We start from the raw sequence: 17,651 nt of genomic DNA, 5'->3' as shown, positions 1-17,651 counted from the left end.
GCTTATAGTTTGTTCTTCCCTGGATAAATCCCTTGATATTTCCTTCTCGGTGCTCTAACAGCAATTTCATGTTAGAAAAAAGGTTCTTTATCAAATAATTGAGCCATTTTGACGAAAATATAGCAAAATCGCCGTGACAGTGTCCCTTTATCAACGTTGTTTATTAGAATGTTATATTTGCTCGTTTGTTTGTTTTCAGCTTGTGAATGTAATGGACATGCCGAGTCATGTGACCTAGTGACTGGGGAATGTGAATGCTTGGCCCGCTACGTGACTGGGAAACACTGTGAAAGGTAATATGCACTTCTTCCCATTGGTTGAGAAGGTGGTGCGAACTTTGCCAACCAATCGTAGAGCGCAAATCCAAAGCAAATGCGAAAATTAGTTTCGACACTAAATTGAAAGCAGGCGTGTTTTTTGTAATTACAATTATTTTACCATTTCCTCGTTCAAAATCACTATTTTTTTGTTGATGCTTCGCTTGAGCAGGACAACCTTTGGAGGTAGTCCACTTTTTTCCGTTCCAACCGGCTGGAAGGATTTTATTGTCTTCTTGCGCCATCATTGCGCAATCACATACGTTTTTTTGATGTACCAATGAGACTGTAAGCTTGGCGCAAATGGAAAAAAAAACTTTTCCATTCAGTTGACTCGGAAAGTTTCCGAAATTTCCAACTGAAAATTTTGCTCCCCTAACATCAAAGAACAAATTCTCTTATCTTGTCACCATACTTTTCTTATAAAAGTACTGGGGAATATCAAGAAATTCACTTTGGTGGTCATGTCCTCAATTCTCATGACCTCAGGGGTTGAATAAGCATTGGTATTATAAGGAGAGATTTGATGCTGATCAAAGGGTAAAATGGAAAGCGCCCCTGCTGTCTTTTCACCCTTAAGCCTGGTTTTCACTAGCGACACAAGCACAGGCACAAGCACAAGCACAAGCATAAGAGCTTTATGTCAAGTGAAAACGAACGCGACACAAGTACAAGCACAAGAAAAGGATCCTTGTGCTTGTGCTTATGCTTGCGTCAAGGACTTTTGCACGGTGAAAAAAGCATTCTTACACTTGCACTTGTGCTTGCGTCTGTGCATGCGTCGCTAGTAAAAACCAGGCTTTAATGTCCCTTTTAGAAAAAAAAATCACTGTGTAGCTGCTCTATCAATTGACCCCGTGAGCAGGAACGTCAGTTGGTAGTAAAGCGTGATTCGTCCCCTGCCGTCTCTCTCAAATTTTGCTTTTCTCTTAATACAGGTGTGTAGACGAGACAGACATAGTTGGTAACGCAACAAATGGTGGTCACTGTTACAGTAAGTGGATTAAAATATTGTTACAATCTGCGTGTACACTGAAGCAAAGGAACGTTCACTATACAGATACGCGAGTAAGAACCCTGTGCACAGTGTAACAAATAGACTGCGAGCAGTCTGTCTTTTGCTCGAGAATCCGGGGGGAAGAACGCACGATATTCGAGGGGCGAGTCGCGCGTTCTTTCCCGCGAATTCTAGAGCAAATTAAAAGAGAAACTGCTCGCAGTCTATGTGACAAATAGTACCACTGAACATTACTGCTCTGAAGATCGCATTTGAATTTATTTATCTATTTTATTTTTTAACAGATAGACTTCAGAGCAATTTACGCTTCACGTTCAATATTTCCAACAAGACAAGCATTGCTTTCCTGAACATTCCTCGCGAGGTAAGACCTTTGGCTTCCAAAAGCCGTCAGGCGTAATTTATGTGGTTCACCTTCCATTTGCGTTGACTTTAACACTCATTCAAGTTCCATATAAGATTCCAATCTGTACTCTAATCCGGTTCCTGTAACATGAAGCAAGGAGTATTTTTACTCCCTCCACCCTCCCCTCTGGCGACATACTGCCGGGGCTAATCTTGAGATGGACTACCCTGATCCAGGGGGAGTTAAGTTATAACACTCCAAGTTGCTTCATGCGCGAAAAGCTGGGTTACGTTCCCGTCGTATGGGCCACCTAAGCCCGACTAGAATGACATGCAGGCCTTCCTGTTTCACTCTCGAGAATGGAAGATGCTTAGCGGAGTCATGTTTCTTTGCAGGATAATATCGATGTAGTTGTTGAGGTGGAGGTCAAGAGAGGCGATCCGGCTTTTCTCAATCTATCTGTCAGCTCAGGTACGAGAGTACATACAAGTAGTTTGCCGATGGCTCTCAATTGTTAGGAGAACATCAAACCTTGCACATTTTCTGGTTTTGCGCCGCTTGTTTATCAACCTTTTGCCGACGACCATAGCAAGGTGTTGAGATAGTGGGGAGTGGCGCGAAGGAAAATAGGCCATTTCCGAGTTGCTGTGAACCTCATTATGAAAGCGAGGCTAACTGCTAAAGCTTTTCATGTTTTCATATGAATGAAACTAATTTTCATAATAAAAACTTTACACGTAGCCTCGCTTTCATAATGAGGTTCACAGCAACTCGGAAATGGCCTATTGCAATGCGTGTGAATAATACAGTACTTCGGTTGTGATCAAAAATGAGAAGAGACTGGAGAGAGTTGGGAGAAGGGGCGAAAGAACTCTTTCCAGGCCTCTCGCATTTATTATTCGCTCTTATCGCAATTTTCTTCACGGGACTCCCCATTAACTGAACACTTGGATCTCACTCATTGTCAGATTTTTTTTACCATTACGCATTCGAGTAAGTATTTGTATTGAAGAGTGAAGACATTCCTTTTTAAACAGGCCTTTCCATAGTGTTTATTTTATGTAATGTTTAAAACACGAGCAGTAGTGTTTTATCGGGGTTTAAACATTCCTGGAAAAGCGTGTGTCAAGAGAGTTCATAACAATGATGCTTTTGTGAACGTTTGAAATTAGCATACCAGAAAAACTTTTAACACCGCATACTAATAAGGAGGAGGTATTAGCGGGTTTTAAAACTACTGCAAGTGATGTGTTATCGACCATTTGATAGGTCAATGGGCTTATGAATTATTGATGAGTTTTTGAAAAATGGTTGTAAAGCAGATAGCTGGAGCAGGAACGCTACATGCCTATACATATGGATGTTAATGTTGTTAATTATGGTAGATGTGATGAAAATGGGGAGATTTGTTTCCTGTCTTGCAGATCTTGTTCCTGAGGACACTCTGGTTAGTGAGCACAAAATAGGCAAATTCGAACAAGCTTTTTCGCACGAATTCTTCAAGTTTGGTGGCCCAGACCGATTCACTTTTAGAGTGCACGTATTCGGGATCAAAGATTTCGTTACTCTACAGGTAAGATAGGGGAGTCTCATGGTAAATTAGGTGTAATTTGAAGTCCTTCTTTGGCGTAATGGGGGTGTAACACAAGGCAGGTGTTTCGTGTAAGTTGCGCCGAAAAAAAAGGTCTCGCTTTTGCTACCGTTTTCGCTTATAATGGCGGACTCCATTCCTAGATTTTAAAGGACCGTTTTTATCTCACGGAATGGGGTATCAAGATAATTTAACAAATCAAACATAACTTTAGACTTATCGGTTGCCAAAATGAGTCCTTCTGAATTGCAACCGTTTTCTGCTTCCATATCCTTCTTTATCCCTCGATCCTTCCTCGCTCGTACGGCCCCCGGTACGGTTTCCGCCATGTTTACTTGCATATACCGCGGACCAAAGTACTATGGGCTCGTAAGGTTACGAAAAGTTAGCATATAATGAACAATACGTGATGATGATGATGATGATGATGATGATGATGATGATGAAGATGATGATGATGAAGATGATGACGATGACGATGATGACACTTTGTAATAGAACGTGGTGCCTCGACGCGTTTCGAAGAAAATGGTCAACGGTTATTGCTCCCGTAGTAAGCGTTTGTTGACTGCAATAAAAACATGAAGGCAATATGGAGGGAAATAGAAGGATGTGGTTTTAATGCAGAAGGATTTCATTTTCGCAATCTTTGCTGTAAAAGTAAAGATGGTTTAGAGATCATGTCGTGCACGATCGAATAGAATTCCACCGGACCCTGTAGATTGAACGCTGTTTTTCAATTTCCTTTTGCAGGTCACTTTCAATCAGAAGCCTAAATTCCTGATCCTCAACTTTTTCATCACATTTTTTGCGTAAGTATAGCAGTGGTTCGTTGCAGTCTCTTTCTTCTCCTGATTTACGAATCGCGCACATCCCGACTTGTTTTCACCGCTGGTTTGCATTGTTTCTACATTTTCACTGGCGTTCTCGTATAGGATTTGAGGGAAAAAGTTCGTCTGTTCGCAGTTTAGTAGAGTTGAATTTGGAGTTAAGTGTCTAGTCACATGTCATCTGGAAGGTCGGCTGCTCCGAAACTGTGGAACAGGCTTCCGGCGGAGATTAGAAACATTCAGATCCTCACATCTTTTAAACAAGCTCTCAAAACATACGTATATGCGCAATATAAGTTTTATATTTATTGTTGTTATTATTATTATTATTATTATTATTATTATTATTATTATTATTATTATTATTATTATTATTATTATCATTATTATTTTTTTTTTAAATATGGAATGATAACTTTATTATTTACAAGAATAAAATCTATTAGATACAGTTTGATTCTATTAAAACCTGAGTGATTTTACAGTTTGCTGTCATAAAATTGTAAAATATCAACATCTCGTATATAAAAGCTAATTCATGTGGGTTTGGTTCAGAAGATAAAAGAACAATTTTCACTGATGTAATAAAAATAAATATACTCTCATAATAAGAATATTCTAAATAAATGCCCAGTCGCAGTGTTTCCAATCATACACTAAAAATAATTCAGACTGACAAAAAAAGTCACTACCTAAATTCTGGCTTGCGCACTTTCCGATGTAATGTCAATGTCAGACATATTGGCTACTCTTCTCTTTCTCCTGGTTCCTCCGAGACACAGCAAGGCTGATCGTAGAATGGCAAAGGATACCTTCGCCCTTATCCAAGAAATGGTAGTAGCGTAGTCATCTCCTTTCTTTAACGCAAGTAGCTCTGCAAGGCGGGTATGGAATCTCTTGCATTCATCGGCCATTCCACCTGTGCTTGTAAAAACTAGTGGTGTGAATGACGCTTGCTCCACTTCCAAAACCCGCCTGCTGTATTGCCTCTTCTTTATTATTATTATTATTATTATTATTATTATTATTATTATTATTATTATTATTATTATTATTATTATTATTATTATTATTATTATTATTATTATTAAGGGTAAAACAAAGCGATACCGGTGCAATGCTCTTACCAACTGAGCTTTCACGCCAACTATAGATGCTGGTCATTGTATGGTTTCGAATAGCGTGATCATATTCACTCTGAAAATCTTTTATGCTAACTTCTTCATACCGTAAAATAACTAAAAAAAAAAACCCTCCAAATCTCAGATGGAAACTTCTTTTGGAAAATTACCCCTTCCTATTTGAAGCTTTTTTCGGATGGTGTTTTATTTTTGAAGCGCAAAATCAGATTCCTCCAGTAAGAATTAGGGCTACTCGAAAAGAAGGCGTCCCCATAGACAAGTCCCTAAAAAGTAGGCTTTAGTAGGAGCCGAATATAGGCCTAGGTCCAATACAGTATGCGGAATTTGCGATTTGACTATTCCCTACATGTTCGCTCATCAATATAAATGTTATTAAAAGGGAGCAGTTCTGTTTTAAGCCTGGTTTACAGATGCGAAACGTCCTTCATGTTTAAACGTATTTGCACTTGTATCTGAGTCGCACTTGTAAGGTAGGCTTTAGACTTGCTCGCTTTAAATGTTTTCTTTTCTTTTCTTTTCTTTTCTTTTAGCTGTTTCTTCTCGTTGCTGTTTGTTGTAGCTTTGGCGTGGAAGATCAAGATGAGATATTCAAACTATGTAATGGCAAGAGTGAGTATTATTACTTACAGTGTTTTCCAGTGTTTACGTGCTTAACAGAAAATGGCGGCTATCCTCCAACATGCCGTGTTTTAACATGCTATGATAACAGCTGAAAGACCATTAAAACTGCTAAACTGGCCATTTTTCTGGTTATTGGAAAAAGAAAGTAGAGTTCGGGGAGCGTAAAGGCGCTGACTTTGAGTGGAAAGCAGCAATGCTGCGAGCCGGTAGTTGCGAGGGCGCACGCCCGAGCCTCGAGGCTTTTCTCGCAATGATCGTGGCTATTCTCGATTTATCGCATCGAACGCTTCTGTGTCTGAGGAAAAATAGGTCCTGTTTGTTGTGCATCTTTCTGTATTATTGTGGTTTCGTTTTATCTCCGTGAGTGGGGGGATAGTTTATGGACACACGCTTAACACAGGTATCTCGTTATCATGGCGTACAGTTCTTCGGGTCCCGGTGAAAGGCTCGTTTGGGTTGACTGTTCAAAGTCTTACTGGAATCACACAAGAAAGTATCCTTTGTGAAGGATGACCTGGATTGAAATGTTCTGCAACTTCATTTTTATTTTTATTTTTTTTATTTTATTTATTTATTTATTTTATTTTTTTTGATAACTTGATATCTTCCTGTCTGTATTCTTCTCAAACTCATTAATAATTCATCAAGAGAAAACAAAGAAAATCACTACCGTGACCGTGGTTTGGATATGTGATCCTAATTACCATAAAATTTGTGCCAACTTTAGCCTTGAATTTCTCCAAGAATTATTGATCATTTGAGAAGCCATATCAAAAACTCAAAAGTGTGTTTCATCAGATATCCAAACACCTCGAAAGCGTTTAAAAAAAAACTCGGCTGCACCTCGTTTTTTCAACCTATTTCTCGGTGTTTTCATAGCTGATGAAACACGCTTTCTCGTGTTTGATATATTACTTGAAACATTTCGTCTACGAGAAAAGGTACATAGAATTTATTCTAGCACAAGTTTTGATTCCCAGAATACACGAATCCGTATCACGTCGCCTCCCTTATGCGATTGCCGTTTTACTTGTTTTTCACAGCACCGTGTTGAAGAGATGAAACTGAGGGCAAGCCGACCTTTTGCTAAGGTCTGTGTGGCTCTGACAGACCCTAGATTGGAGACGTGTAACAAGGTGAGTTTGTTCCAGCGTTGTTCAGATGCTCAGTGAATGAGCACAGCGTATTTCATGGCGATTGATCAGTGGATCGATTCAGAAATGGTTTTTAAGAGGTTTCTCTCAGAGGAACAGAGATGGCGCAATGCTGAGGGTACTTGCCTCCCAGCAATGTGGCCTGGGTTCGATTCCTTAACTCGCCGTCATATGAACAAGTAGGTTGAGTTTGTTGTTGGTTCTCGTCCTTGCTCCGAGAGCTTTTTTCTCCCGTTACTCCGGTTCCTTAAGAACCAACATTTCCTAATCTAATTGGATCTGGAGTATTGTCAAGCATTTTATCATGAGCGTCCGATCCCGGCCATTGCGTAAGCACTCCCCGTGTCATTACATTAAATAAATTACTGTTACTGTACTTTAATATTCCCATACCGTCTGGTTTTCAGTCGTTTTTTTCTTAAGTAAAACAAATAGACCATTGAAAGGTACAGATCATCTGTGTATTTCGTAAATCACATCAATGGTTGTAATCTCTAGAATTATATGTTACTTATAACGCAAGATGATATTGTACCCCTGATCTATATTTAACTTAGTGTCTCTCCGTGCACTTTTTCAGGAGGCTGGTGTCAGTAAGGCATGTTCCAGGCCGCAAACATACATTGCACACACACACACACACCACGCATTGTACTAAAAGCTCCATGACTTCTACCGGTGGTGGATTGTATCGTTTATTTATGATATAAGAGAAGGACGATATTATGCTTTCAATGACTAGATCCACAAGATGCCAATGCTCCCTTGTTGTAGCTTTACTCTGTCATATATCAACCAAATGTTTGGATAATACTCAATGCTGCTACCTAACAGAAGCCCGGCAGCCTGGGGCACCCAAGAAAATGCTCTGGTTGCCCAAATTTTTTTGCAGTAGCATCTAACACTTCATAAGTTGGGCTCCTAACTTCTTGCCCTTTGGCCTTGTGGGCTCTTTGAAAATCTTCTTAGACAACAGCCTTGGCACTTATTTGTAAAACCGATATGCGGCGTCCCGGGGAGAAGTTATCATCTCCTGTTTTGTTTTCAGCAAACAGCATCGTCCGCCATTGCTGTCCAGCCAACAGAAAACCACCACGCAGCTGTAGGTGTGTTCATGATGCAGCTTCCTGGAGCAAGTGACGGCTTTGCTCCTATTGGCCAGACGGGCATCTGCTGCGCAACTGCGCTTGGCACATACGGGAACCGTGGTCCCCAGTCTCACTCTTTACACATGCCCCGTGGAACAATCGTCAAGAGATCCAGTATGGTGACGTCCTGCTGTACATAAGGAAGGTTGCTCTGTATATAAGAAATCGTGCGCTCATCGGAAAACGATGCTTGCTTCAGGATTTGCCGAAGACGATAGGCCGATATCCGGACAATGGCCGAGCTCTGATGGCCTTGGGAAAGTCGTGTTATTTAAGCAGTCACGCAATGCTTCCCTGTGGAGGAATACCATTTCGTGACAACCGAATTCTTTGCTGGATTGTCACGCAATGCTTCCTGGAAGTAGAAAACGGTTAGAAGGATTTAATTTTGGCAATCTTTATTGTACAACGTATAGACGTTTTGGAATTAACAAGGTGAGATGTGTCTTGTACGATCGATCAAATAGAATTCCTCTGGACCCTGTGCTATATGACTGCATTTTACAAGGGTCAAAAATGAGAACGTTTTTAAGAATTTGCATGGTTTTGGGGGATGCCGTCTCAAAATTAGAGACGTTTGTATGGATTTCGAACCATGTTTCACGGTCCACAACTAAACAACACCAAACTTGGTCAAATGACTAATCGTCACAAGGTCTTTCTTGTGCCTTGCTTAACCTTGAAATGGCCAGTTAAGCTCACGACCTACTCAGAATATATATTTTTAAATACCTTGCTCATAATATCGCACAACTTATACTTTAAGTGTAAAAAAGGAAAAAATACAACACATACTATTACTTACAATGTTAACAATATTTTTTATGTTTTATGTATTCAGAATATTCCCTCTGATAGTATCATATTTGCACTCGTTTTGGTGTCTATTTGGTGACGCAAGCATAGTATTACCTGCTAATTATTCTCTCCTATTCAAATTAGTTCAAGTCAGTATCAATTTGGATTATTCCATGAATTGGATTATATTTAAAATGGGGTTGTGTGCAATGTATGCCATTATGTATTAAGACGGACTATTTAAATTGTTCTTGTACTGCCTGCACAATGCTTGTCCAATTTGGAAAAAATTGGTTAAAAAAGTCTGAGGACTGCTAAATTGGACTCAGGCTGTGGTCTCGCCCTGTTCCGGCAGTCCTAACAATTTTGCTCATTTAGTTATATCCCAATTCGACGGCATGTGGTCCTATCATATACACCCTAAAATGTTATGCCGAAAAATAAAGGCGCTCTTTCTGGTCTTTGTTGCACACAGCATACGCGCTCCACTCCAAAGCGAACAGCTAGATTAGCTACCGTGCTTTTGTGGAAATTAGTTGAAGATAGGTCAGTGGCTCTTTTTAATACTGAATAATGTTATGTACAATAATACTGTATTTTTATTATTTAAAAAGACACTCAAGGAAAGCAAATAAACGAAAAAAAAAACTAGGAACGTTGACCCGAGTAGCTTTTCTCTTACAGTAAACAAGCGCTTGCTTTTGATGCTACATTTTTGAGTGATATTTATTAACATTGTTCACGGTTTCCTCTCCGGTTGTAATGGAGAACGAACCCTGGCAATGGGATCCTACCTCGTCCTCGTTGGTAAAAAATGTGCAAAGCCCTTGATAGGAGTGCGTGGGGTCGTGGGAAGGCTTTTTTGGATCATTCGGTCAATGAGGCAGAAATGGGCAAACTAATCTCCTCTCCCTCATCCCCACTTCCCCTAGGCCTTCCTTCCGCTTCAAAATAATAATGGACGATTCTAAACAGTTCCTGTTATATTTCCACTGATCTGTGGTAACGAAACAATCATAAAATAACAAACGCTAATTTATTTTAAATATGACAATGATTTGGCTTTCTGGACCGCAGTAAAAGTGACGGAAATTGAAGTTGGACTTTCAAAAGTGTGAGGTTTCGAAACAAGCACAAATATTAACCCTTGTACTTTATGGCTTTTATTTTTGCAAGTTTAGAGGGGGGCCTATACGACTGTAAGTAATTAAACATTGAATTACATTATCTAGGGCCCTGTCGAAGTTAATGCATTTTCGGTTGAAAACGCGTGCTTTTTGATACGTTTTCGCCTATCGTTAAAACGATCCATATTGCTGATGAAAACGGAGACTTTACGCAACTATTTCAAATGAGGAGACTTAACGTCACTTGCGTGACGTACGTAGCGCCCACCACATCATCGATTCCAGTCCAAATCCGAAAATCTACCTCGTTTTCAAGCATTTTAGTGTGAACAGGTTAAAACGATACGAAAACGCTAGTCGGTCGACGAAAATATTTTGCTACGGTTCTTGGCGAGACCAAAACTGTGACTGGTTTCCGGAATAAGAAACTAATCACAGAAGTAAAACATTTGAAATATAGTGGAACCCCGTTCTACGGACACCGGTTAATATGGAGAGCGGACACTTTTCTGTGTCCCGAGTGACAAACTCGCATACATCGGCAACCCCTCTGCGGACACTGGTTATCTGTGCACTGTCTATTTTCATTGTTACAATTATGCGCTAATTGTAGACATTGTACCCTGTTCAAATAATGCATTTATTTCTACGGATTGATCCGAGATTTTGAAAAATGAGCGTAATAAGGTTTCTTTATTTTAAACTTCGTACAGTTACAGTTAAAAAATTTAACAGTGTCTAGTGCCGTAAAGATGTCTGCTTTAGTCTTTGTGTCGATAAAACATGTTTCCTGTCGTTTCTTCTAGAAGCCCGGTTATGATCCTTTTCACGGACACCCGTATAATACGAACACTTTGGCATGTCCCCTTGGTGTCCGTATTAACCTGCTGTCGCTGTAAATCACGATTCTGTATCATTTCTTCTCGAATTAGTGAAACTAGATAACTTTTTTGATATAGAGCAATGAAATATATACAGTACTTTCCATCTGCGTGTGTACTCATCACAATGTTATAATGTAATATATTTTCAACGTATGACGTCGTAAATTATAAAAAAAAGTGATGTTATGCTTTAAGCCTGGTGAGTATTTTCGTCAATGACGCAGGCATACTAGAAGAAAATCCGAGTATGCCTATACAATCTCATTTTTGACTTTCGTCGCTTTCTGAAGTTATAGTTGGTTTGGAATAGGCCTTATCACGGTTTTCGATGCCATTTTGACGAGTAAGCAAACAGGCGTGAAATAACAGTGTTTGTATGGAAATCAGATGTCAAATTACTTTCATAAAACATCGTTTCTGAAAAATTCATGAATTGGAAACTTTTAGCACTAGGAAAAGGATTTTAGGAAAAAAAATTGGAGGGATGTAGCTGTGCCAGAAAGCGTCCAGTCGTGTTTTGAACTTTCCATACATTTGTCTGTAAAGCGAACCAGCCGTGAACTGCTACTAAAAATAGTTCACGGGAAAAAATACAGGGAAATGTAGGGAAAGTTCAAAACACGACTGGACGCTTTCTGGCACAGCTACATCCCTCCAATTTTTTTCTTAAAATCCTTTTCCTAATGCCAAAAGTTTTCAATTCATGAATTTTTCAGAAGCGATGCTTTATGAAAATTATTTGACATCGGATTTCCATACAAACACTGTTATTTCAAGCCTGTTTGCCTACTTGTCAAAATGGCGTCGAAAACCGTGATAAGGCCTATTTGTTTACGCTAATTTTCATCCTAATACTATAAACTGTAATTTTCAGCTTTTTGTCCTTTTTTGGAGTCATGGTTGTGTTGGTGTTAGTTAAGACTAATTGCCAGTATGTCCCGATCAGACCCACCATCCTTGCTCATGTTACTGCCAAGGTATGTGAAGTCCTCCACTTCATCGATTGCTTCCCCATCCAGCTTGATGTTATCTACGTTCCCACGGACCCTGGTTCCTTGGTTGGCCTAAAACGTGTCTCAAGGGACGTTTTCGGACACACTGTTTCGATTGGAAGCATTTAAAAAAATATATGAATTTCGTCCAAAAATCGACACCTTTTAAGGGGTAAGTCCATGGTTTTTGGCTGAAAATGACAAAATGTTCAAGTCGGCATTTTTAGCTTGTTTATTTCCCTAGGAATCTCAGCGTGTCGTAAAACTCCCTTGGGAACATAAAAAGTGTCTCACGGGACGTTTTTGGACACACTCTTTGGATTGGAAGATTTTAAAAGAATTTTTGTATTTTGTCCAAAAATCGACTTTTTTCCAAGGAGTAAGTGCATCGTTTTAAGCCAAAAGTTACAAAATTTTGAGTCTTCATTTGTTACTTGTTTATGTACCTAGCAATCTCGGCGTATCGTAAAACTCCCTTGGGAATCATTTTGAAGTGCAAATAACGACATCTCAAAGAATTTTCTGTTTAACTCTCACCCTGGGTTCATCTTTTGTGGGATATTTCTTTGTCCCTTGTCCCTTGGGAGGCCGAAAATGTGTCTTAGGGGACGTTTTCGGACACTCTGATTCGATTGAAAGATTTGGAATAAATTTCTCTCTTGCGTCCAAAAATCGACATTTCTCCAAAGGGTTAGTCCATAGTTTTTGACCAAAAATTACCAAATTTTGAAGTCGGCATTTTTCACTTGTTCATGTCCCTAGGGATCTCGGCGTGTCGCCGTGTTTTTGGCCAAAAATGACTAAATTTTGAAGGAGGCATTTTTCACTTGTTTATGTCCCCAGGGATCTCGGGGTGTTGTAAAACTCCCTTCGGTAACTTCTTCATTTTAAACATTGCCCCTTTTAAAATTTCAAGCCCCCCCCCCCCCTCCATAACACAGCAATTACTCTAGGACCCCCCCCCCCTTTTATTAGTAGCCAAAATTTCAGGTCACCCCCCCTAAAATCACCCAGCGCCCCCCCTCCCTCCGATAAATAATAAACGGTCCCTTAGGTTCTCAAGGGAGTTTTACGACACCCCGAGATCCCTAGAGACATAAACAAGTGAAAAATGCCTCCACCAAAATTTAGTCATTTTTGGCCTTTAAAAAAAGTCGATTTTTCGACGAAATACAAATATTCTTTCAAAATCTTCCAATGGAATCAGAATGTCCGAAGACGTCCCTTGAGGCACTTTCTCGGCCTCCCAAGGGACCAGGGAAAAAGAAATAGCCCACATAAGATGAAGTTAGGGCGAGAGTTAAACAGAAACGTCTCTTTCAGGGCGTTATTTGCACGTAAAAATGATTCACAAGGGAGTTTTACGACACGCCGAGATCCCTAGGGACATAAACAAGTGAAAAATGCCTCCTTCAAAATTTGGTCATTTTTGGCCAAAAAACCATGGACTAACCCCTTGGAAAAAAGTAAATTTTTGGACGAAATACAAATATTCTTTCAAAAGCTTCCAATTGAATCAGTGTGTCCGAAAACGTCCCCTTGGACACTTTTTAGGTTCCCAAGGGAGTTTTACGACACCCCGAGATCCCTAGGGACATAAAAAAGTAAAAGATGCCTCCTTCAAAATTTTGTCATTTCTGTCCAAAAACCATGAACATACACCTTTAAAAAAAGTCGATTTTTGGACGAAATACAAATATTCTTTCAAAATCTTCATATGGAATCAGAGTGTCCGAAATTAAAACGTCTTTTGAGACGCCTTTTAGGCCTCGCAAGGGACCAGGGACAAAGAAATAGCCCACAAACGATGAAGTTAGGGTAAGAGTTCAACAGAAAACTCTTCGCCAGGGCGTTATTTGCACTTCAAAATGATTCCCAAGGAAGTTTTCCGACACGCCGAGATTGCTGGGGACATAAACAAATGAAAAATGCCGACGTCCAAATTTGGTCAATTTTGGCCAAAAACCATGGAAAAAAGTCGATTTTTGGACGAAATAAAATATTCTTTCAAAAGCTTCCAATCGAATCAGGGTACGTTTTCGGACACTGATTCGATTGGAAGCTTTTAAAAGAATATTTTTATTTCGTAAAAAAATCGAATTTTTTCCAAGGGGTTAGTCCATGGTTTTTGGCCAAAAATGACTACATTTTGAAGGAGGCATTTTTCACTTGTTTATGTCCCTAAGAATCTCGGGATGTCGTAAAACTCCCTAGGTAACATAAAAAGTGTGCAAGGGGGACGTTTTCGAACATACTGATTCGATTTCAAGCTTTCCAAAGAATATTTGTATTTCGTCCAAAAATCGACTTATATCCATGGTTTTTGGCCTAAAATGACCAAATTTTGACGTCGGCATTTTTCACTTGTTTATGTCCCTAGCACTCTCGACGTGACAAAAAACTCCCTTGGAAATCATTTTGAAGTTTATATAAGGCATGGGTCGCACTTAGCAAAGTTTTGCGAGAATTTGTTTACTTTGCGGTCAAAATCTGTCAACGAGACACTTTTCCTAGTGCGACCCTAACTTTTATGGTTTGGAAAATTTTTGGAAATCGGCAAAAACATCAAAGGCGCCGTAGTGCTTGGGTGGGGCAGGCAGATTTCGGAAAACTTGGGCTTAACAATAGGAATCACAGCGAAAACTGTCATCACTTGTCACTGAACAGCAAACAGAAAATTTATGCAATAAAATTAAACAGCGCGCAAGATACAATTCATCACAGTTCCCCTTTTTTTTCGGTGGCAGCGCAGAGTTTTCGCAATATATGTATTCTCGAGGTCAAAGTTATAGTCCTGAAGAGGCAACTATTGAGAGCCCTTCGCAGAATTCCTCTGCACTCGTCGTTTCCGGAGCTCGTCGAACTCAGCGGACCAAGTTGACCTAAGTTCGTCGTCTTCTTCTGCTGAGGAAAGACGGGTGTACGCGTGCTGGTCGAACGACGAAGAAATAATGTTGCTAAGATTATGGGCCGAAAATTTTGACCGAAGATTTTTTAAGTTATTCAAAGTGTTATCACTGACATATTTTTTTCACCTAGTGCGACCCTGATAGTTGAAAGTAAAAGTTTGCTTTCCGGTTGCGGTTTCAAATTTTCTGTGGTTTCTTTGCCGGCAAAGTTGAAAACTTTGCCCAAGTGCGACCCATACCTAACGCCCTGATAAAGAGTTTTCTGTTTAACTCTCACCCTGACTTCATCTTTTGTGGGCTACTTCTTTGTCCCTGGTCCCTAGGGAGGCCTAAAAAGTGTCTCAAAGGAAGTTTTCGGACACTCTGATTCCATTAGAGGATTTTGAAAAAAAATTTGTCTTTCGTCCAAAAATTGACTTTTTTAAAGCAGTAAGTCCATGGCTTTTGGCCAAAAATGACTAAATTTTGAACGTGACATTTTTCACTTGTTTATGTCCCTAGGGATCTCGGGATGTCGCAAAAACTCCCTTGGGAACCTAAAAAGTGTCCAAGGGGTCGTTTTCGGACATACTGATTCGATTTAAAGCTTTTCATAGATAAATTTGTATTTCGTCCAAAAATCGCCTTTTTTCCAAAGGGTAAGTCCATGCTTTTTGGTCAAAAATGACCAAATTGTTCAAGAAGGCATTTTTCACTTGTTTATGTCCCTAGGGATCTCGGGATGTCGCAAAACTCCCTTAGGAACCTAAAAAGTGTTGAAGGGGGCGCGTTTGGACATACTGATTCGATTTGAAGCTTTTCAAAGAATATTTGTATTTCGTCCAAAAATCGACTTTTTTTCCAACGGGTAAGTCCATGCTTTTTGGCTGAGAATGACCAAATTTTGAAGGAGGCATTTTTCACTTGTTTATGTCCCTAGGGAAGTAAAGCTCCCTTGGGAACCTAAAAAGTGTCCAAGGGGTCGTTTTCGGACATACTGATTCGATTTGAAGCTTTTCAAAGAATATTTGTATTTCGTCCAAAAATCAACTTTTTTCCAAGGGGTTAGTCCAATGCTTTTTGGCCAAAAATGACCAAATTTTAAAGGACGAATTTTTCACTTGTTTCTTGTCCCTAGGGATCTCGGGGTGTCGTAAAACTCCCGTGGGAACCTAAAAAGTGTCCCGAGGCACGTTTTCGGAGACTGATTCGATTGGAAGCTTTCCAAAGAATATTTGAATTTCGTCCAAAAGTCGTCCATAGTTTTTGGCCAAAAATGACCAAATTTTGACGTCGGCAATTTTCACTTGTTTATGTCCCTAGCAATCTCGGCGTGACGAAAAACTCCCTTGGGAATCATTTTGAAGTGTATATAACACCCTAATAAAGAGTTTTCTGTCTAACTCTCATCCTGACTTCATCTTTTGTGGGCTAATTCTTTTTTCCTGTTCTCTAGGGAGGCCTAAAATGTGTCTCAAAGGAAGTTTCCGGACACTCTGATTCCATTAGAAGATTTTGAAAGATTACTTGTATTTCGTCCAAACATCTACTTTTTTTAAAGGGGTAAATCCATAGCTTTTGGCCAAAAATGACTAAACTTCGAAGGAGGCATTTTTCACTTGTTTATGTCCCTAGGGATCTTGGGATGTCGTAAAACTGCCTTGGCAACCTAAAAGGTGTCCCAGGGTACGTTTTCGGACACTGCTTTGATTGGAAGCTTTCCAAAGAATATTTGAATTTCGTCCAAAAATCGTCCATGGTTTTTGGTAAAAAATAACCTAAATTTGACGTCGGCATTTTTCACTTGTTTATGTCCCTAGCAATCTCGGAGTGACGAAAAACTCCCTTGGGAATCATTTTGAAGTGTATATAACAACCTGACAAAGAGTTTTCTGTTTAACTCTCACCCTGACTTCATCTTTTGTGGGCTACTTCTTTGTCCCTGTTCCCTAGAAAGGCCTAAAAAGTGTCTCAAAGGAAGTTTTCGGACACTGATTCCATTAGAAGATTTTGAAAGAACATTTGTATTTCGTCCAAAACTCGAGTTTTTTTTAAAGGGGTAAGTCCATGGCTTTTGGCCAAAACTGACAAAATTTTGAAGGAGGCATTTGTTACTTGTTTATGTCCCTAGGGATCTCGGGATGTCGTAAAACTGTCTTGGGAACCTAAAAAGTGTCCAAAGGGTCGTTTTCGGACATACTGATTCGATTTGAAGATTTTCAAAGAATATTTGTATTTCGTCTAAAAATTGACTTTTTTCCAAGGGGTTAGTCCATGCTTTTTGGCCAAAAATGACCAAAGTGTGACGGAGGAATTTTTCACTTGTTTCTTGACCCTATGGATTTTGGGGTGTCGTAAAACTGCCTTGGGAACCTAAAAGGTGTCCCAGAGTACGTTTTCGGACACTGATTCGACTGGAAGCTTTCCAAAGTATATTTGAATTTCGTCCAAAAATCGTCCATGGTTTTTGGCCAAAAATGACCAAATTTTGACGTCAGCATTTTTCACTTGTTTATGTCCCTAGCAATCTCGGCGTGACGAAAAACTCCCTTGGGAATCATTTTGAAGTGTATATAACGCCCTGATAAAGAGTTTTCTGTTTAACTCCCACCCTGACTTCATCTTTTGTGGGCTACTTCCCTGTCCCTGTTCCCTAGGAAGGCCTAAAAAGTGTCTCAAAGGACGTTTTCGGACACTGATTCCATTAGAAGATTTTGAAAGAACATTTGTATTTCGTGGGGTAAATCCATATGGCTTTTGGCCAAAAATGACCAAATTTTAAAGTCGGTATTTTT

The 17,651-nt window shown here is 39.7% G+C and overlaps 1 protein-coding gene across 1 annotated transcript in view; it reads left to right on the top strand.

Annotated features, from left to right (window-relative positions):
• Positions 1 to 9,616, top strand: part of LOC146476715 (attractin-like protein 1) — a 61,104-nt gene extending 51,488 nt beyond the window's left edge. The window contains exons 21-29 of the mRNA XM_085114178.1: positions 200 to 293; positions 1,256 to 1,311; positions 1,620 to 1,699; positions 2,077 to 2,152; positions 3,106 to 3,254; positions 4,026 to 4,084; positions 5,775 to 5,853; positions 6,909 to 7,001; positions 8,068 to 9,616. Of these exons, the coding sequence (XP_084970304.1) occupies positions 200 to 293; positions 1,256 to 1,311; positions 1,620 to 1,699; positions 2,077 to 2,152; positions 3,106 to 3,254; positions 4,026 to 4,084; positions 5,775 to 5,853; positions 6,909 to 7,001; positions 8,068 to 8,307 (926 nt within the window). The 3' untranslated portion in view covers positions 8,308 to 9,616. The remainder of the gene's footprint in view (positions 1 to 199; positions 294 to 1,255; positions 1,312 to 1,619; positions 1,700 to 2,076; positions 2,153 to 3,105; positions 3,255 to 4,025; positions 4,085 to 5,774; positions 5,854 to 6,908; positions 7,002 to 8,067) is intronic.
• Positions 9,617 to 17,651: the final 8,035 nt, after the last annotated feature.

Source organism: Pavona decussata, unplaced genomic scaffold, assembly GCF_977016875.1.
Source record: "Pavona decussata unplaced genomic scaffold, jaPavDecu1.1 SCAFFOLD_73, whole genome shotgun sequence".
NCBI classification, from domain to species: Eukaryota; Metazoa; Cnidaria; class Anthozoa; order Scleractinia; family Agariciidae; genus Pavona; species Pavona decussata.
Note: the sequence above shows the minus strand (reverse complement) of the source record. Positions and strands in the feature narration are given on the sequence as shown.